The sequence below is a fragment of the Microcaecilia unicolor genome, chromosome 5 (assembly GCF_901765095.1).
Source record: "Microcaecilia unicolor chromosome 5, aMicUni1.1, whole genome shotgun sequence".
In the NCBI taxonomy this organism is placed as follows: domain Eukaryota; kingdom Metazoa; phylum Chordata; class Amphibia; order Gymnophiona; family Siphonopidae; genus Microcaecilia; species Microcaecilia unicolor.
Genome location: NC_044035.1, coordinates 169,650,792 through 169,673,114, shown reverse-complemented (window position 1 = coordinate 169,673,114; position 22,323 = coordinate 169,650,792). Strand labels below are relative to the sequence as shown.

The following is a 22,323-nucleotide window of genomic DNA, read 5'->3' as shown; positions in this document are numbered from 1 at the left end:
ATATATGTTTTATGTTTTATATTGATATTTGTATTTCTATATTAAAGTATTAAAATAAGGTGTATTGGTAGAATTAATTCATTAACAGGGAGTACAAGTGAAATTAGGTTGTTAAAATTGTACTTTGTTTCTAAATATAAAAGTTTCCCCAATAGGTGTTACTAATGATTATTGCAGAATCAACTTTCAGGCAGATGCAGAAAACCAGTGGCCTTGTGTATAAGTTGTCCCACTGGTTAGTGCCTCAACACCGAATCGTATGTGGTACTCTGTAGAATACCACCATTATTGACCAGCAGTGCTCATTTCCAGTTACTCAGTTTACGATTCATTTACAAAAATTGCATTAGAGGGAAAGCTATGAGTTTAATAAATGAATAAAAGTCAAGAATTTAACAAATCATAATTTAAAAAATGATACAAGAAAAAGTTTAAAATCCTGTTCACACATTTAATTAATGCTCTTAGGCACGCTGAAATTTTTCCTTTCAGCAATATCACATGTAATGTATTCCATTTCCTCATATTAAATAAAATCTTTGTGTTGCTTTTCCTTGGGGTAGATTGCTAGTCTCATCAGTTACTGCTAGTCTCATCAGTTACCTCACTGGCCAGGAGGGAACTTAATGAAAATCGGCATTTGGGTATTAGCCATCTTCATCTGATTCCAAGCCTTGCGGAAAGTTTTCATGGACATCTGGAAAAGAAAAAAAAATAAGAAAGCTTCCTTCCGCAGATTATTGAAGACCCATCTTTTTGAAAAAATTTACAGAAAGAGCCAAAACACAAAATCCACACTTACTGTTCATTAATGCACTATACATCCACTTCTGAACTCTCATCCCCCATAATCCCACATCACTCATACCTTTACTCACAGAAATATGTATACCATATGTCTTTATGCCTTAGTATTGCCCTTTAAGCTCCCATTGTCTCCTTCCAATGTTCAATGTTTGTGTTCCATTGTTGCACTCCTTAATGACACTTCGATTGTCTCGCATAATTCTGCACAATGTAATCCATAACCAATTTGTAACAAATTGTACTTCCATCATTCATTTCTTATTGTAAGCCACACTGAACCCGCAAAAAGGTGAAAAAATGTGGGATACAAATGCAATAATAAATAATAATAAATAATGGTGAAAAGTATTTGATAAAATGTCTATCATGATATACACCACGTTGATCATTATGCTTGTCCCACTGTTAATTGTTTGACTGCACCTCTTATGAGGGAATTTAAAAAGTCCAAATAGCGAGCAAGCGCTGCTGAAGTAAAAATGGCCTTAGTGCATGGGATTATAAGGTTGTGCTAAGGCCAGTTTTTGCTGCAGCTTAGTAAAAGGGCCTTTAAGTGACTTATTTAAGTTTTTTTCCATTTACTGAAATGGGGGGGGGGGGGGGGGGAGTTCAGCCTATGAGAGAGATATGTTAAAGACAAGCTAATATATGTTTTTATTTCAAAACTGATTCCCTGAGCTTTTCCCCAAGTTTTTACAATTACTATAAAAAATTGTATACATTAATTATGTTTTGGAGTAATAAGATCAATTGATTTCCAAAGTTGATTTTAGAAGTGTTCTCCTGGGAACACCTATTCATATTAGGCTTGATTTTAGCAGGACACCTATGGAAGAGGTCCAAAAGCTGCCTATTTTAAATCTATTTTATTAAGGCACATAAACGCTTATAGACCTTAAAAAGAAAGCTCCCAGATCTAACCTCAACAGCACACAAATACTGACATACAAATGTACACCTGCTCTGAAGAAGGTGTAAATATATGTGTGTATGCTACGTCTACACGTGTATTTTATATAGCACACATGTAGATTGCAACTCAACCTCCTCTCTGCCCCAACACCCCTGGGAATACCTATAAACAGATCACTTAAAAGCAGTCATACATTTTCTGTGCGTGTACTTTTAATGTGATACCAAAACCCTTATCCACACACTTGTCACCTGAAGCTTAGATTACTGCAACTTGCTTCTCACAGGTCTCCCACTAAACCAGCTCTCTCCCCCTTCCATACATTCAAAATTCTGCTGCACAATTTATATTCTGCCAGTGTTACTACACTCATATTAGCTCTCTCCTCAAGTCACTTCATTGGCTCCCTATCTATTCTGAATACAATTCAAACTCCTCTTATTGACTTACAAGTGTATTCACTCTCCACTCCTATCTCTCCCTACACTCCTCCCCAGGAACTCCATTCATCGGATAAATCTCTCTTATCTGTACCCTTCTCCTACACTGCCAACTCCAGACTCTGCTCTTTTTAATTTGCTTCACCGTATGCCTGGAATAGAATTCCTGAGTTAGTATGTCAAGCTCCATCTCTGACCACATACAAATCTAGGCTAAAAGCTCACATTTTTAAGGCTGCTTTTAACTTCTAACTCTTATTCACTTGCTCAGTACTCATGTCTGTTTTAATCATTCCCACCATAAGTAATTCCATAACCCCTTCTTTGTCTTGTTTGTCTGTCTTGACTAGATTGTAAGCTCTGTTGAGCAGGGATCGTCTTTTACGTGTTTAGTGTACATCAGAACATAAGCGTAGTCATACTGGGTCAAACCAATGGTCCATCTAACCCAGCATCCTGTTTCCAACAGTGGCCAAGCAAGATCACAAGTACCTGGCAGAAAACCAAATCCTAACAACATTCCATATTACAAATCCCAGGGCAAGCAGTTGCTTCCCCATGTCTGTCTCAATAGCAGACTATGGACTTTTCCTCCAGGAATTTGTCCAAACCTTTTTTAAACCCAGATACGCTGACCGCCGATACCACATCCTCTGGCAGAGTTCCAGAGCTTAAATATTCGTTGAGTGAAAATATTTCCTCCTATTTGTTTTTAAAGTATTTCCATATAACTTCCTCGAGTGTCCCCTAGTCTTTGTACTTTTGGAACGAGTAAAAAATCAATTTACTTCTCGTTCTACACCACTCAGGATTTTGTAGAGCTCAATCATATCTCCCCTCATCCATCTCTTTTCCAAGTAGAAAAGCCCTAATCTCTTTAGCCTTTCCTCATACGAGAGGAGTTCCATCTCCTTTATCATTTTAGTCGCTCTTCTTTGACCCTTTTCTAATTCCGCTATATCTTTTCTGAGTTACAGCGACCAGAACAGAATGCAATACTCAAGGTGTGGACACACTACAGAGTCATAGAAAGGCTTTTTGGCTGTCACCACACACTGAGCTGAAGATTTCAGCGTATTATCTACAATGACACCTAGATCTTTTTTTGAGTGCTGACCCCCAAGGTGGATTCTAGCATTAGGTAACTGTGATTCGGATTATTCATCACCTTGCATTTGTCCACATTAAATTTCATCTGCCATTTGGATGCCCAGTCTTCCAATTTCCTAAGGTATTCCTGAATTATTTCACAGTCCACACGTTTTAACAACTTTGAATAGTTTTGTGTCATCTACAAATGTAATCACCTCACTCGTCATTCTGATTTCCATATCATGTAAAAATATGTTAAATAACACTGGTTCCAGTACAGATCCCTGCGGCACTCCACTGTTCACCCTCCTCCATTGAGAGAAATAACCATTTAACCCAACCCTCTGTTTTCAGTCCAATGACCAATTCCTTATCCACACCAGAACCTTGCCTCCTAGCCTATGACTCCTTAATTTTCTCAGGAGTCTCTCATGAGGAACTTTATCAAAAGCTTTCTGAAAATCTACATACACTACATCAACCGGATCACCTTTATCCACACCTTCAAAGAAATGAAGCAAATTAGTGAGGCAAGACTTCCCTTCGCTGAACCCATGTTGACTCTGTCCCAATAAACCATTTTTGCCTATGTGTTCCATAATTTTATTCTTTATAATAGTTTCCACTACTTTGCCCGGCACTGACGTCAGACTTATTGGTCTGTAATTTCCCGGATCACCCCTGTAACCCTTTAAAAATAATCAGCATCACATTGGCCACCCTCCAATCTTCAGGTACTACAGAAGATTTTAACGACAGATTTCATATTACTAACCGCAGATCACCAATTTCATGCTTGAGGTTCAATAACATTTCTTTCAGTTCCTCCACATCACACCCTCGAGAACCATTTCCAGTACAGCAGATCTCTTACATCTTTTTCCGTAAAGACTGAAGCAAAGAATTCACTCAGTTTCTCCGCTATGGCCTTGTCCTCCCTGAGTGCCCCTCTTGCTCCTTCATGATCTAATGGTCCCACGGATTCCCTTGCAGGCTTTCTGCTTCTGATCTACCTGAAAAAGTTGTTGCAGTGAGTTTTAGCCTCTGTGGCAAGTTTCTCTTCATATTCTCTTTTAGCCTTCTTTATTAATGCTTTGTATCTGACTTGCTGGTGCTTATGTTGCTTCTTATTTTCTTCATTTGGATCCTTTTTCCATTCTTTGAAGGACAATCTTTTGGCTCTAATAGCCTTTTTCACTTCACCTTTTAACCATGCTAGCTGTCGTTTTCTCTTCTTTCCACCTTTGCAAATATGTAGAATGCATCTGGTCTGGTCTGCATACATCTAGTAGCACTTCAGATATGATAACTACTAGTAGTAGTAATAATGTATTCACAGTGATGTGAAAATGTTTTCTCCCCTGCCTGATTTTCCCCTATTACTGCATATATTTCATACTGAATGGCTTCTGATCTTTAAATAAAATATAATATTAGGCGAGGGGCACCTGAGTAAATGCATAACACAGTTTTTTCAACATCGATATTATCCATGTGAAAAAGTAAATGACCCCTAAACTTAATAACTGGTTGCATCACCTTTAGCAGCAATTTTGGAAGTAGCTTTTGCTGCAACAAGAGGTTGCTGCAAGTTCCCCTGAGCCAGCAAGTTTGCAGAACAGGAGCTCGTACGGTCACATGATGCTATGCTCTGGAGCAGCAGCTAAAAAGTTGAGCTCCTGCACACCCTCTGATTATCGGCTATTTAACAGCAAATTTATTGTGCTCTCTGTCACCAAACCTGATCTGGAGGGATTGACTTGCTCTGGTGTATGTCAGGTTATATTCGGGAGCCCACGGAATGGGCTGCAAAAATGCCAAAGCCTGTTAGGAGGCTTCGGGAACAACCACACATGGCATCTAAGATGGCACCTGCTCATAGTCCTCCAGGCCTCACAGTTAGTTTTACTTAGATGATTGAAGTTTTGACTGAAGTCACAGCAGTGGTAGAGGCTGCAATTGACAAGAAACGACAGAGGATTTATGACAGAACAGAGGAGGAGCATGATTACACCAATACTGTAGACCTTGAGAACTTACTGAACATCAGCAGCACAAGGGAGCCCTCAAGGACCAAGTCAGCATCATGTCGCGGACACAGGAGGCCCTACAGCAAAAGGTGTTGGGCCTCAAGCAAAAGATAGATGACTTGGATAATCAATCTTGCAGAAACAATCTGCGCTTGATAGGGCTCCCGAGTCAATCCTGGAGGGAGAGCTCAGAGGCTTTCTGGATAATTGGCTTCCGAGGGAACTTCAGTTGGGAGACCATGCACAACCCCTTTCATTTGGAGAGGGTGCATAGACTGGGACTGCGGAAGCAAGAGGGGGAGTGCCCCAGGCCAGGCATTCTCAAGGTACTGAATTTTTCTCATTAAAAAAATACTGTGTTTTCAAAACTATTCAGCAATGGTGCAGATACGACGATGGGCATTTGTGCCAGTGTGCTCGGTGCTTTTTACCAAGCAGATCAAATTTACTCTCCTCTATCCCGCAAAGCTGCAGCTTCATCATGAGGGCCAGATAAAACTTGAGAAACTTGCTGATGCTTCAGCTTTTTTGATCCAGCTTGATTCACCAGATGGCAGAACAGAAAAAAAAAAGCACAGGGATCCAAGATGGCTGCGCCCTGCTAAGACGCCCTAGACCTCGCTCCTACGATGCCTAAACGCCGTGGGAAAATCGCGGGCAGAGCTTCCCCGCATTTACCCCCGTTACCTGGTCCTTTGGATCGATTCATGAGGCCACGGGAAGTTATACAAGAAGGCGGAACGCCTCCGATTGGGAACGCCGGCGAACGGGAGACTTTGGCTTCCCCCGGACTGGAAACTACCTTAAGCCCCGCTGCACGCACTCCTCCTCCTCAACCGCTTGGCGCCAGTTCCTTCCTCTTTGACCCGACGGGGTCTCCCTCGGAAGGAGCAGGGGACCCGAAAGAACCTCGGGGAGAAGCGTCTCTACCATCGGGGGAAGGAATGGAGGGAAGTTTGCCCATATCATCATCATTTATTGAGGAGAGAGAAACTGAGGGTCGAAGTGCAGCAGATTTACAGTCTTCAGTAAGGTTTGAACTTCCTAAAGAGTTAGTAGCCAAGCCAAAGAATGTGACTTTAGACACTTTGTGGGATTTAATGTCCAACCTGGGACAATGTTTCCTTAAGCAAAATGAAGAATTTTGCCTAGAGTAAAGACTATTGAAAGTGACCTGAAAAAAAAAGAGGAAGAGTTTAAAGTTTTAAATGAGAAAATGGAAAAAATTGACCAAAGGGTTATGAAGACGGAAACGTTACAAACTTTGATGGTAAAAGAAGTAACTAATCTCAGGCGTAAATCAGAGGCTTTTGACAATTATACTAAAAATCATAACCTGAGATTCGTTAACTTCCCTAGGATTCCAAATGTTTTTCCTCTTGATATGTTGAAACGCTATTTTCGTGAAAATTTGAATGTTCAGGAAAAGGACTTTCCACCCTTATCCCAAGTTTATTATGTCCCAGAAAGGAACTTGAATCAAGAGACTGAAAAACCTATTGATGTTTCTCTTTTGCTTGAGACTTCTGACTCTGAATTGGTCACAGCCGCTACTTTGGTGGCGACTGTTGCCCTACTTCCTGATAAGAATTGGATCTTCCGCCTTTTTTTCCGTAATAAAGAGAATCCCTTTTTGGGTCTCAAAATATTGTTATTTCCTGATGTCTCCAAGGAGACACGTCGACGGAGGAAACAATTCTTACTCCTTAAGCCAGAAATTTTGCACTTGGGGGGTGTCTTCTTTTTAAGGTACCCCTGCAAGTGCATAATAAGGCTGGGGGGGAAGAAATATGTATTTACTGAACCTGAACATCTGTCAGCATTAGTAGCCTCAGTTAAAATGGAGAATGCTTTAAAGAATAATGTATAATTTCTTAGCAGAGAATGATTTACCTGGCAACTTTTTTCCTATATTATTTCTCCCCTTAGATTACCTGATATCTTGGATCTCCCATTATGGACTTGAGTGTCGTATAAATTTGAAAGTGTATAGATTTATATGCTTGTTTTTGAGAAATATTTTCCTTTTACAATAGTTCCTATTTATACGATACTTTCCTAAGCAAGATGTTTCTTGTAAATATTGTTTAAATGAATAAAAGAATAAATAAAAAAAAAAAAAAAAAAGCACAGCAGGGCCTTCAAGAGTAGGACAATGGAAATGTCTTTACCAAAAGAACTCGACACGGGCTGTGTCAAGTTCACCTGTGTCAGGGATCTAGCAGACAACAAAATATAAAAAGATATCTATAAACATTATAATCTATCCAAAACCTCATTAAGGGCCCTGTTTACTAAGGCACATTAGCGTTTTCAACGCGCCTACAATTAGCGTGTGTGCTAACTGTGTAGGTGCCTATAGGGATATTGTAGGTGCGTACACAGTTAATGCATGTACATGGTTAACGCATGTTAAAAATGTTAACGCACCTATAATGCGGCTTAGTAAACAGGGCCCCATGTATATATCTATTAACCATGTTCCTATCAATCTGTTCCCATATGGCTTATTACGGGAACACTGGACACTAAAGGGTTAATTGAATAACAAAATGATATATACATTTATTTTTAACATGTAAAATAGATATAAAGATAGGATTGATACATTCCCAATACATATATGTAATCCACTACACGTGAATAATGACTAACAAATATTTATATAAACCAAAGGAATATTATATATGTTTTATAAATGCAGGAAGCCAAAAAGATATATATAATATCAACATAAACACATAAAATACTCAGAAAAGGAAATCTAGTAATCAATATTAAAAGCTAAATTATAAAGCAAACAGAACTTGCCACCATGAAATAAAACTGCCTAGCTTACCACATAAGTCCCGCCACAAAGCGTGTGGATCCGCTAATAATGATGCTGAATTAAAAAGAAACAAATAAAAATAATGTAAACAAAAATGTCAAATGAAAAAAGGGGAGAAAGGCAGCGGTATGCCCTTAGTGTTTCCACTCATACTTAGAAATGCTGAATTTCTTAATAACTAAACTCAACATGCAAAAATATCTTGTGTCAAAGACAAAAGTGATCCTATTCTTGTAAGATTTCAAGCCACACATAATTATATGTCCGTGTAGTGAATATGACAAAAGAACTACCATGACTTAACAAAAGTGTAAAAGTGCACACTGAAGCATCTTTCAGCTATATTGTTAAGCAATGCACAGTAAAACATCTATTTACTTAAAAGGTCCAATAGCGATTGCAAATATCATAACTCTCTCCTGATATATCAAGAATGTGTGCAGTGGTAATTAGATAAATAATAAACAGTGCATCTTACAACATGATGGAAGTGCTATATTGTTATGGAAATACACACGAAAGTTTCTATCTGCTTAAGAGGTGCCGATAGCACAAGCTACGTGCCAAGACATTCTCCCAGTACACTATTGATATGTGCTGTGATTATTCAAAGTTCAGTGAGCAATAAGGCTAATAGGTGCACATTTGCTTGATAAAATTCCTTACCGATGTGGAACAATCCAAATGCAATTGTCAATGTATAAATCTGATGTCACTCATGTTAAAAAAACATAAATTTAGAAGCTAATACACCTACAGCCATTTTATCAGCTAGAATAAATGCTGTGCTTTCCATCAACAAGAAATGGTCACCTTTATCCTTCATGTGCAAGAAAAACGCTGTCTTGAAAATGTCCATCAAAGTAAAAAAAACACAGCACTTACGCAAAAGTGCTTAAATTAGAAAAAAAAGGCCAATACATCACAGAGAGGGGCATTTTCGAAAGAAACGTCTAAGTTGGAATTTGGACGTCTTTGTAGAATGTCCAAATTCAGAGGTGGGGAAAAGGTCATTTTCCAAAAAAGATGGATGTCCATCTTTGTGTTCAAAAATACCTTGGATGTTCTTGGATTAGGATATCTTTGATTTTCAGCTATTTTCGAAACCCAAAGATATCCAACTCTAAGACGTCCATATTCAAGCCACTTGGACGTGGGAGGAGCAGCATTTTTAGTACACTGATCCCCCTGACATGCCAGGACAGCAACCGGGCACCCTAGGGGGCACTGCAATGGACTTCATAAACTGCTCCCAGATACACAGCTCCCTTACATTGTCTGTTGAGCCCCCCAAAACCCTGTACCCCCAACTGTACACCACTACCATAGCCCTTACGGGTGAAGGGGGGGCACCTATATGTGGGTACAGAGGGTTTCTGGTGGGTTTTGGAGGGCTCGCTGTTTCCTCCACAAATGTAACAGGTGGGGAGGGTGTGGGCCTGGGTCCACCTGTCTGAAGTGCACTGCATCTACTACTAAACTACTCCAGGGACCTACATGTTCTGTTATGGACCCGAGTATGACATCTGAGGCTGGCAAGTAATATTTTTAATCATGTTTTTTGAGGGTGGGAGGGGGTTAGTGATCACTGGGGGAGTAATGGGAGGTCATCCCCGATTCCCTCCAGTGGTCATCTGGTCATTTTGGGCACTGTTTTGTGCCTTATTCATAATAAAAACAGGTCTGGGTGAAAACGTCAAGTTTTAGTCCTGGACGTCTTTGCTTTTTTCCATTATGGCTCAAAGACGTCCAAGTCTTAGGAACACTCAAGTCCCGCCTCAACCACACCTCCAATACACCCCCTTGAGATTTGGATGTCCTTGTGACGGACGTCAGAGAAAGACGTCCAAAATCGGGTTTCGATTATACCGATTTGGACGTCTCTGTGAGATGGATGTCCAAGTGCTGATTTATGTCACTTTTTGGACATCCATCTCTTTCGAAAATGAGCCTGAGAGTGACATAGCACATTTTAATCTTTAAAACCAACAAATACTATATTGGTAAATTCTTACATACTCACTTTCCAAATCAAATGATAAAAGATGGAGACACAAATACGCTGTCTTTCAAAGTCGTGTTGGATATATAATTCAAACATACAAAACGTGTGAATACAAGGTGGATAAAGTCAAAATAACACCAAAAACAAATTGTGATGTGTTCCCTATTTCAAACTGTGAGTGAGTCTATCATTTGTTCTGACAAATCTTAAAATAACGTATGCATGAAAATTAAAAATGGCACCTATAATGTCCGTTATAACACAGTACTCCACAAAGCATTATGGGCATCAAATGTCCAAAAAAATATACTAATGGATACGTAGATTTTGGGTACTGAGTTAGCAAAACCAAAATGACACCAAAGGATACACACAATATGTTCCTTGATACAGTTAGTGTGGGGTATAAAATTTGAAAAAACGTATACGTAAATTCTAAAAGAGCACCCATATTACCCCTCATGGGACAGTATTTTTACAAAGTCATAGGGGCAGCAGATCTCCAAGAAGGATTGTTATATCTCTTTATAAAATATTCCTCATATTCATTTAAAATCAAATACATGCTATTGCCCCAAATCACCAAAAAAAAAAACATAAAAAATTTAAAAAACAATAAAACAGCTATGGCTAATGACCAAAGGAATGAACCAGGATAAAATCCACCAAAACATATGCCACATGGCAAAAAGGGGGTAAATGGAAAAAATAATATAATAAAAATGTGGAGCTATTCCATGGTACATGCTGTGGTAATCACAAGATAACAATCTCTTCAAATGATATAAAGAATACACAGGTAAAATGTTCATAAAAATACTGCCAAGTCCATTTCTGCATTCAGTCCAGCCGGAGATACAGTATCTAATTCAAAAATAAACATTTGTTCATGTCTTAGTAATAATGCATCAATGTTTCCTCCACACCAACCTAGAATCACTTTCTTCAATACAGAAAATCTCAAATCAGAGAAAGTATGAGAGAAATCAATACAATGATTGACCAATGGTGCAGCTACATTACCCTTCCTAATATTGCTCCTATGCTCTATCATTCTAGTTTTAACTTTTCTTGTTGTCTTCCCCACATATATTAAATTGCATGGGCATTATGTGCACTACCTTTTCTGTATTGCAATTACACAGATGCTTTAATACATAAACCTTCTTAGTATGTGGGTGAACGAAAGATTGTATAGACAATGAAAATGGGCAGGCAGTGCATGGTCCGCAAGGAAAATAGCCTTGTTGTGATATTGATGTTGTTAAAAGAACTGGAAGTGCAGTTGGTGCTACAATCTCCTTAATGTTTTTGTCACTTTATAAGCCATAGTCATTTCTTTTTCTGAAAGCACTTATGACATTCCAATATGTACCAATTTTTCAATAATATCTTACATATATCTCCTGCCAGATTGGAAAATCTAAGGCTGCATCTTATATCTGGACTTGGTCGGTCTAAATGTACAGATAGATCATCTCTATCTGCAGCCATTGCTTTTTTTCAGACCCTTATCAATACAATCTGATGGATATCCTCGCTGATTGAATCTTCTCGTCATTGGTGTTACTTGTCAATGGAACTCATCAAAATCACTACAGAGTCTTCACAACCGAAGGAATTGAGAGTAAGGTAGATTCTGTTTTAGACTCCTCTTATGAAAACTCTCAAAGTGCAAAAAATGGTTCTTGTCTGTAGGTTTCCTGTACACAGTGGTCAAGAATCCATATGTACCCCTTTTCAATCATAATATCCAGAAAGGGAATCCTAACAAAGTGCATAGTAAAATGAAGATTAGAATCCTGAGAATTTAACCAGGTGTGAAATTCTTTTAATTTGTCAATACTACCCTTCCAAAGGAACAATACATTGTCAATGTATCTCTTCCATAGTCTCACTTCTTCCATGAAAGGATGCGACTCAAAAAAACTAGTATTAAAAAAAGGCCATAAAGAATGGTTACATCTGGGGCCATGGTTGCCCCCATTACTGTTCCCTTTACCTGTTTATAAAAGTGACCTTGAAAACAGAAATACACTGAGCCCGCAAATAGGTGGGAAATTGTGGGATACAAATGCAATAAAATAAATAAAAGGAGTTAGAATCCTGGAGCCATCTGTTCTGGGGCCTGTTCCTATGGTGTGTTTTGTGTACAGGGCTCCAAGGTCAAAAGTTACCAAAATGATGTCTGTCAAATCTCCATAAAAATCATCCAATAAATTAGGTTTCAACATTTTATTGATGACAAACACATTACAAAACATTCAATATCTGGCATAAACAGAAAGGCCAATATCAAAATATCCACAATCAAACTAAATGTTAAGATCCGTCATCAAACATTTTACCAATTTTCACCCCGTCCCCCTAACTCCCCCCCCCCCCAATGTACTTAGTTTCAACTGTTTTTATTGATGGCGATGTCGAATACACCTGGTATACAGTATACGTTTACTTATTACACATACAGTAAACTTCATTAAGGAATAGAGTAATTGCATCATGCCACCCATCATTTAACTTTTTTCCATCCCCACCTTCATTCTTTATGATTTCGGCTATCTTTTATCAACGAGCCACCCCTCATCCAACACGGCCTTCCGATAACAGCCAGCACTTAACAGAAAAGGAAATCATTACTGAACTCAACCAGATGCAAACCTTTATCACCCTTTTTGTCCCCCCCTACCCTCCTCCCTCCCTCCCTTCCCTCCCCCCTCCCCCTTTAGGTAGGCAGATTTGGCCTATGTCTTGTCCTATCCGGGTCCAACTCCCAGTCATCTAACGTCTTCTCCAGGTTCAGTGGGTATTGAGGAGCAAGCTGCGCCCCCTGGGACTAAGGATCTGTAAATAAGGCGCCCAGATCTTTAGAAATTGTGTCTTACGTTTAGGGGACATTTTTGCATCTCTAGCCTCCCAAGTAGCCAAAAGGTGTACCTGGTTACGCTAATGCCAGTAGGCAGGGGCTTCTGTTGAAATCGAATATTGGAGTATGCACTTCCGGGCCACCAAACTCAGCTTCCTACACAGCAGAGCTGTGGGCATGCGCAGAGGGGCAAAAGCCCTAGGTTGATCAAGCAGAAACTGCCTCTCCGTTCCCTGAATTTTATGCCCCAGCCGAACCAGGAATCCTTGTACCTGCTGCCAGAAGGTGAGCACTAACGGACACTGCCATAGTGCATGGTATAGTGAGCCGGGACCCCCCCCCACCCCACACACACACACACTTAGAGCAGGCCGAAGTCCCGGGCCCCACCACATGAGCCAGCTGGGCTTTGGACATGTAGCCATGCAGCACCACTCGATAACCGCATTCCCTCAGCCTTTCATCCATCACCAGCGTTCGGATTCCCTTTAAGGTGGCCTCCACATCCCATGCCTGTAAGGAGAACCCCAGATCTCGCTCCCACTTATGTTTGAGACAGTCATATTGCCTCTTAGGTCGGAGTCGGACTAAAGCCCCATATAAGTCAGAGACCGAGTGTCTTTCTGTCTTCAATTCACTAAGAAAAATCCGAATCTTCCCCCCCAGGCGACCTTTCAAAGAGGTCTGATTCAAAGAGTTCATGTAGTGTTTAATCTGTATATAGGCTGTCAGGATTGCTGGAAGTCAAAATTATTGCTGGACATACTTATATTAATATGAAACCAGCTTGACATAATATTAAACCAGCTTCTGACCTCTGAGAACTTCCCCCTCCCCTTCAGGAATCAGAGGATGAAATGGACCAAATGGCTTAATAGCCCTGTGTTTAATTGCTCTTGATCAGCATACCTTTTGTTCCATTTGAGAGCAGGGCTCTCTCTAAGAACAAAGGAGGCCAGACATAGAGGCTCCATGACTAGTGACTTCAAAAAGGACAACCTGTGAAATTGCTCACCTCTCCTGGCTTCAAAGAAAGCAAACGGAGTTTTGGCTAGGAAGAAAGATAAGTTTTGATCTTTTTCTGTTCTTGAGGTATAAAAGCAGAGCACATGCTCAGGGCTCTCTCTCTGTCCCGGGCACTTCTCTAGCAGTGTGTGTACATTTAAGCGATAAAGTTCAGCGGTGGTGCATGGATAGCTTGATTCCTAGGTATTTAAATGATTCATTTGCCCACCGCAATGGAACGTCGGTCCCCAGTCCTCCTGGATCACTGCCGAGGAAGCCAGGGCTTCAGACTTATCCAGGTTGATCCGAAATCCCGCGTAGTCCCCATATTCGCAGAACGTCTCTAACAATGTCTCTAAGGATTCCCGTGGGTTGGTGAGGTGTACCAGAAGATCTTCTGCGAATGCTGCAACTTTAAACATATGCGGGCCCACACGGGTCCCCTGTATCATAGGGCTCGCCATAATTTCTTTGAGAAGGAGATCTAAAACCAAAACAAAGAGAAGCGGAGATAATGGGCATCCCTGCCTCGTACCCCTCCTTATGGGAAAGCTCGCAGATTCCAGGCCATTGACCCACAACGTTGCACTGGGGTCAGCATAAAGAGCCTGAATCGCCGCAACAAATCGCCCTGTAAACCCATAACGCTCCAAAGTATAAAAGAGAAATTCCCAATGCACTTTGTCGAACGCTTTTTCAGCGTCGAAGCTCACTAGGAGGGATGGTGTCCCTTCACGGGCGCCCTGCTCTAAGGAGGTCAGAATCACTCTTAAGTTTTTGCTCACTGCCCTACCGCCCACGAAGCCAACTTGGCTCTCAATGGATCAGCCGAGGCAGCAATCTCGCCAGCCTATTGGCCATTATTTTGCATTAGGCTTAGCATCATAATTCATATGGGATATAGGACGGTAGGAGGTCGGTTCTAGGGGGTCTCTTCCAGGCTTTAACCAGTACTATATATTCGCGCCCTGTTTAATTCTGGGGCAACTCCTTTGCCTCTAGGAGGCCAATTTAAAAAACTTTGTCAAGTCGGGGACTACCCCATTCCCCAGTAACTTATAGAATTCTGGCTTGCAGACCGTCCGGTCCTGGGGCCTTCAACAGTGGGCTACGTGTTATGACCAAAGAGACCTCCTCCTCTGTAAATGGCTGATTAAGGCATTCTATTTCCCTTGCGTGAGTCTTGGCAATGTGAGATTGTCTAAATACATCTGATTGGAAAGCCCCAAATCTTCCGTGCTGCAAATAGCTTCTTGTAAAAAGCCTGAAAAGGTGTCACAGATTGCTTGGTCTGTAGTATGCAGTCCCCCTCTCCCTTTTTTTCGAAGTGCAAGGATAGTGCTAGTACCCCCCTCGTGGTTTAATTAACTTCGCCATCAGCTTACCTGCTTGATTCCCATGTCTGTACAGCATGTAGCAGTAGTATAGTTTGGATTTATGCGCCCTCCTCTGTAAGAGCTCGTTCAAAGCTGTTTGTAGCTCTAATACTTGTTGCTTATGGCTACCCTTATGTGTCTCCCCGAACCGCTTCCGTGCTTGACATAGTTGCTTACTCAGTCTTAGGATCTCTCTGTCCCACATGACCCGTACGTAATGTGCATGGCTTATAATTTCGCCTCTAAGCACAGCCTTCGCTGCCTCCCAAAACAGGATCGGGTCCCCTTGATGTTCTTGGTTGTGCTCTATGTATGTTTCCCAGGTAACCAATAATCGTCCTTCAAGTTTGGGGTCTGTATAGAGTTCTATGGGGAACTGCCACCGCTGTCCCCGCTTAATCGTGCCCTTAGGTGCCCATTCCACCACCCACCCAGGCATGGTCCGAAATTGCATACGGCCCGATGTCCGCCGCTGTACCTCCCCGAACATCTGGCGGGATGTCAAAAACATAATCAATTCGTGACTGAGTGGAATGAGCTCGGGCGAGGTGAGTGTAGTCCCTCTCTCTGGGGTGCAGCACGCACCACACGTCCACCAGATCTAACAGCTGGCTCATCTGCAACAGGCCTCTATTATTATAATAAGATGAAGTGGTTCCCGGGGCCGACCTGCCCAAGTGGGGGTCCCAAGCTGCATTAAAATCTCCCCCCACAATTATCATTACATGTGGTTGCTTTAAAAGGAAATTTGTCAGTGTTTGAAAGAATTTCCGATCACAGCTATTTGGGGCATATACATTACAGATCAGCAGTTTCTGCCGCTCAACCACTGCCTCTAAAATAACATATCGGCCTGCGGGGTCAATCAGAAGTGGACTTATTTGTGAGGCTACCCCCTTTCGAAACAAAACTGCCACCCCTCCCTTCTTACCTTGCGCGTGCGCCGCCACACAGCTCTCCACCCACCAGGTGCCGAGTTTGGCATGCTCCACCTGGTTCAAGTGAGTCTCCTGCAAAAGTGCAATATCTATCTTCTGCCTATTTAGTTGCTGCAGGATCTTATACCGCTTTATTGGCGAGTTCACCCCCCCTACATTCCAAGATACAATTTTAACTACTGCGTTGGGTTTAGGGCCAAGCGATTATTTTCTCAAATACCTGCTGTTGTGACCAAAGGGGGCAGCCCAGCCTCTGTCCCCTCCACAATCGCCCCCCAACTTCTCTAGGCTCTTTGCTTGTCTGCCCAATCCAATCCACCCACCAGCTATGGCCCCCTTTGGGGCCCCCTCGCACACAACACCAAAGGATAACAGTCCAACCAGGGTATTGCCCCCCTCCCAAACCTATGCCAGACCCAGAGTTGCAAATCTCCTACCTCTACCCTCCCTCACCCTCCCTTCTCTCCCCACCTTCCATAACCCCCCTGCCTCTTCCCCTTGTAGTGGGCCCCACACATGAGGACCTTGACGTCCTACGTCCCTCCGCCCTCTTCCAATTTTTTAAAGGTGAAGGTAATGCCCCGAACCTATTGTCCAACAAACTGCTCAATACCATCCTTCTTCTCCGGGGAACCCACTTCTTCCACGTTGCTTCCTTGCTCTTTTTCCCCTGGAATATCCATCGAACTTCTTAAATCTTAACAGTCCAACTGTAACTGTCAAAAAAAAAAAAAAACTTCAGAGCCCCACGTCCAAGCGTTTACCGCTTCTCTGTGGGCACCAAGATGCCGTGTTGGCTTAAATAAAGAAGGCACACACTGCTGCACTCCGTACTGGGCCGCAGCCAGCCGTCACACCTCAACAAGTTGTAATCCTCTCGCTGTTCAGCGCTCATTCATGGGCGGTTGACTCCAATTGCTTCAAAAATTCCTGAGCCGCTCCTGCCATCTCGTAGATTTTTGAGGTGCCATTGTAGGTCACACGCAGCTTCGCGGGTATTGCAATGCAAATCTGATTTTTTGGGGGGAAAAGTTTTGAGCATACCTCCGAGAACATACGGCGCTTGGCTGCCACCCCTGCAGAGTAATCTTGGAAACAACAATCGGTATATACCTTCATATGTCAAGACACTGCCTGATCGGAGCAATTGCAGCACTTCTTGTTTTCTGGGCGTAGTTCAAAAAGCGCATGATACCACTCGGGGCTTGTTCGCGCCGGCCGTTTTTTGCTCCCAAACTGATGTGCCCGTTCTATTTGCAATGGCCCCAGGGATTCTGGGAGATATAGTTCAGCTGTAATCCACCGAGTCAAGAAGGCCTCCATGCCCCGCTCTCCTACGCTTTCCGGCAGGCCTACCATACGAATATTACTCCTTCTGGACCCGTTTCCAGGTCTTCAATTTTGTCCTCCATCTCCAGCAGTTTTTTCTGAAAGGAGGTTTGTGAGCTCTCTACCACCGTCTACTCTGTCTTCGACTTCACTCACTCGCGTCTGGAATCCAGCACAGTCGTGGAGAGATCAGACAGCTGAGCCTGCACTTTTTCGAGATTCAGATCTATGGAGGAGAGTCGCCATTCCAGCAAATCTTCCATCACTGTGGACATCTCCGCGGTGATTTCGGCGATCCATGCCGATGATATCGTCGGGCCGGGTGGGCTTGCGGGCGGCGCCATCTTGTCTTCTCCTCCCCTGCCGCGGAGCTTGTCTTTGTGCGCGGTTTTCGTTGCCATTCCGCCACCAAGCGAGGTGTGGGTTTTGCGCCTGCCTCACGGAGTCTTTCGGAAGCTATAATTGCAATTTGTAGCTCAGGGGGTTCCGCTTTCAAGGCTGTGGAGGAAGGTCGGGAGCCGGAGAGATCGTGGATTTCAACCTCTCACATGACATCACCGGAAGCCCCTCATCCAATAAATTAATTACATGAGAAGAATCACGCAAATAAAATTTAACAAGAGGGATAAATGGTCTCAGGAAAGTATCCACAAAAATAGATGGGTTCTATGATAGAGGTCTATAAAATAATGAGAGGAATGGAAAGAGCAGACGTGATTCGATTGTTTACTCTTTCCAAAAATACCAGGACTAGGGGGCATGCGATGAAGCTACAAAGTAGTAAATTTAAAACAAATCTGAGAAACTTTTTCTGCAGTGAACATGTAATTAAACTTTGGAATTTTTTGCCAGAAAATGTAGTAAAAGTGGTTAGCTTAGCGGGGTTTAAAAAAGGTTTGGATGGCTTCCTAAAGGAAAAGTGAGCCTGCAAAAAGGTGGGATAATGTGGGGTACAAATGCAATAAATAATAATAATAATAACTTGGGGAAAATCCATTGCTTATTTCTATGATAAGCAGCATAAAATGTATTGTACTTTTTTGGGATCTTGCCAGGTACTTGTGACCTGGATTGGCCACTGTTAGAAATAGGATGCTGGGCTTGATGGACCTTCGGTCTGTCCCAGTATGGCAATACTTATGTACAATAGGTGGATTGTCTAGGCTTTTATGCACTTTGGATAGCATATAAATTGTTGGCAAAACTGGGGAATCTGTGATGAGAAAATCCTTTTCTGTGTCAGAAAGCCAGAAGCCAAAATTCACCCCAAAACTTCAGTTGGATCACTGTCAAGTATGCAATAGAATGTGGTATCTAATAATTGTCTGTTAACTTCCTGAATATAATCCTCTATATTCATAATGACAGTGCCTCCACCCTTGTTGGCCGGCCTTGATGAAAATATCCTCATTCTGAGTGAGATTCTTCGGTGCTATGTTCTCGTGCTCTAGACAGATTGAAAACATCCCCTCTTTTTTTTTCTCAAGGCTTGACAAATCCCTTAAAAGCAGAAATGAGTAGATCGGTTGAACTGGGTGGTATCTATTTAGACTTCTTTAACCATAGATATGTCGTCATTGGGTGTGGTCTGCTCTGCAAAGAAATGCTAAATCTTAAGTTCTCTGAAAACAGAATAGATCTATTCTTATTTGTAATGGATCTTAAGTTTTGACAGTACAAACTTTACGTCTTTCTGTAGGACAGAAAGTTTGGTATTTGTCATTGTGATTCCGGATAAATTGATCACTGGGATGTCAAAGTCCTGTATGGGTTGACGCTGAGAGCCTGGTTCATTCTCCATCCTCTATCAGTTACACCATGAAAGATATTTCTTTGCACCTTTATGTATTGTGGGTTGCTCTTTGTTTAGCAGTGTTTAAGTAGTTTTGCCAGTGGTGAAGGGTTTAAAACTGGGGGGGGGGGGGGGGGGGGGGGGGGGGGGAGTTCATAGGTTTTACAGTTGCAAACTTTACTTGTTAGCTTGTGAGCACTGGGCTCTAGAATGGTAGGTCTGGGTACATGTTGTACTCAGTTGGGTTGGACTGGGTAGGTATTTAAAGTATGGGAGTATGTAACCAAGCAGACATTGAACTGGGCAGATAGGGTAGGGGTGGCAGGAGGGGAATAGAGTGTTTTCACCTGACTAGACCTTAGGAGGGTACTAAATTTTGTAAGAGAAGGGATTGATACAGGAATTTGGAGTTGAATTGGGGAGGGGAGAATTTTGGTATAGGTATAGTTCAGGATGGTGGTGTTAGGGAGGGTTTGTGCTCTAATGGGAGAGCTGGATGTTATGCTGGGGGACTATGTATGATGGAGACTGATTTGGTGGGATGGGTGGGGGCCAGGGACCCGGTCCTTATTTTGGGGATACAGGCATTAGAAAATGAAGCTCTCTTAGATGCGTGGGATCATCCTCCTTAAAGCTTTGCTCCTGGAATGTAGCTGAAATCAATTCTCCAACTAAATAAAATCAATTCTTGTATACCGCTAATATCCCCTTTCCAGGGTTCAGTGCGGTTTACATTCTAGGTGAGACAAAAGCCGACAATGTTAGTGTGAGGTATGAGAACAATTAGAGACCCTTGGTGTAATGCATGAAACCAAAAACATTATAGTAAAGGATAATGGATGATACTAGGAGGTAGAAGTCAGTGGATTATTATGAAGCAGTCTTTGGGAAGAGAAAGGTTTCTAGCCTCTTCCTGAAGCTAAGGTAGCTGTTTTCTGTTCTGATGGCAATAGGTAGAGAGTTCTATATTAAGAGATCCAAGATCGTAGGAGCTGAAAAAAAAGGTAAAATGCACATAGCCTGTCTCCAGGAGACACATCTGTCAGATTCTGAATGCTTGAAATTGCACAGGAGTTGGGTGGGAGAAGTTCTTTTTGCAACAGATACTACTCATAGTGCTGGAGTGGCTATACTGTAGAGTAAACATCTGCCATATATGGTAATGCATGTGGAAAAATATATATTGGGCCACTATGTACTTGCTCACTTGACTATACAGTGGTCTGATTTGCTGCTCTTGAACATCTATGCCCCAAATGTTTTTGATGTTCAATTCTTTCCGCAAATGAATTGACTATTTAGTGCTTATGTCCTGAAGCCTTTGGTGATCATGTCGGGTTTCAACATGGCGTTGGATCTCTTGATGAGCAGATCGGAGTGGGGGGTGGGGGCTCCTCTTTGGGAAACCCTTGCTCTATGTGTGGCTTGAAGCAATTTTGTAAAGTGCAGGATTTGGTGGATATATGGCGGGTCTTTCACCCGTTGTATAGGGACTTTACCATGTGGAAAGAGCACACACTTCCATGTCACAGACAGACTTTATTTTTGCCCTCTGCTTGTTTTTCTTGTCTAGGCAAAGTGGAGATTGGGCTCCTTACACTTTCGGATCGCACCATGATATGGCTGGAGAGGGAGGGATATCAGCTGGGGGGGGGGGGGGGAGGGCTCACAGCTGGCAGTTTTTCACTCATTTATATTGGGATTCGCATGTTAGACCATATATTGTGGACAAATGGAAAAAGTACATGGCAGATAATGCTGCTGTCATGGCTATGGCTGTGGCCATGCCCTTGTATCTAGACTCGCCTCTTCCTCCGGTGGTCAGGTTCTGCGGCTTTTATGGACTATCTTCTCCCTGTTTCTCAAGCTGCATTCTAGAGATTATTCCAGCCCTGCGTTGATGTTCCAGCTTCCAAGCCTCACTCAGATGTCCCAGTATCCAAGCCTCACTCTGGTGTTTCAGTGTACTTCAAGCTTCATTCCTGAGAGAATGGCATCGTCAGTGTGGGCTCTCTTAAGGAACGATGGGACATTCAAACTTTGCCTTTGCAACAGAGGTTTTCTAGAGTGTTCTAGCGTTTGTGTGTGTATGTTGCTCTTCAGCTTGCCCTCCCGTGTTTGCCTTGCCTTGTGCTCTGCCTTCTCTTGTGTATTGCCTTGTCAGCCTAGCCTTGAGTCTTGTCTTGTTTGCCTTGCCTTGTGCTCTGCCTTGTCAAGTTTGTACCTTGTTACTTCACCCTGTTCCTGCCTAGCTCTGTTTCTGCTTCATCCTTTCTAGTCCTGTTCCTGGTTTCCCAGCTCCAGTTTGGCTTCCCAGTTCCAGTTTTAGCCCAGGTGATTCATCTGCTGCTAGCCAGTCTCCGGCAGCAGCACAAGGGCTCAACATTCCTTGAAATCTGTGACAGATTGCAAAGGCCAAGAGCTTGGCAAAATCACCCGCCTTGCAGATGCTTCAGCAACACTCTCTCCAGCTTCACAACTAAAGGAGGCTGTCCAAAGTCTGACCATGCATGGACCAATTCAGCAATTTATAGGGGCATTCCAGGCTCTGGCAGATCTCATGGACAACCACCTGAGAACAGCAGCATCCCAAGTTCCGGTTCCTTTAAGATCGGATCCATTACCAGCAATAGCTCCTGTTATTTCAGGCATTCGTCTCATGGCACCACTGAGGTATGATGACAATCCCAAACACTGTAGAGGATTTCTCAACCAGTGCCGGATCATTTTTGAACTTCAAGCCAGAGATTTTCCTTCTGATAAAGCCCAGATGGTCTATATTATGTCCTTGTTGTCTGGCCAAGCCTTAGCATGGGTGTCTCCTCACTGGTAACAGGATGACCCAGTGCTTAATGACCTCTACAGTCTTTTGGGACACTTCAAGAGGGTCTTTGAAGAAC

General features: G+C 42.4%; 1 protein-coding gene across 1 annotated transcript in view; it reads right to left on the bottom strand.

The window, feature by feature from the left end:
• Positions 1 to 365: 365 nt before the first annotated feature.
• Positions 366 to 22,323, bottom strand: part of CCDC113 (coiled-coil domain containing 113) — a 184,857-nt gene continuing 162,899 nt past the window's right edge. The window contains exon 8 of the mRNA XM_030205001.1: positions 366 to 697. Coding sequence (XP_030060861.1) covers positions 605 to 697 — 93 coding nt within the window. The 3' untranslated portion in view covers positions 366 to 604. The remainder of the gene's footprint in view (positions 698 to 22,323) is intronic.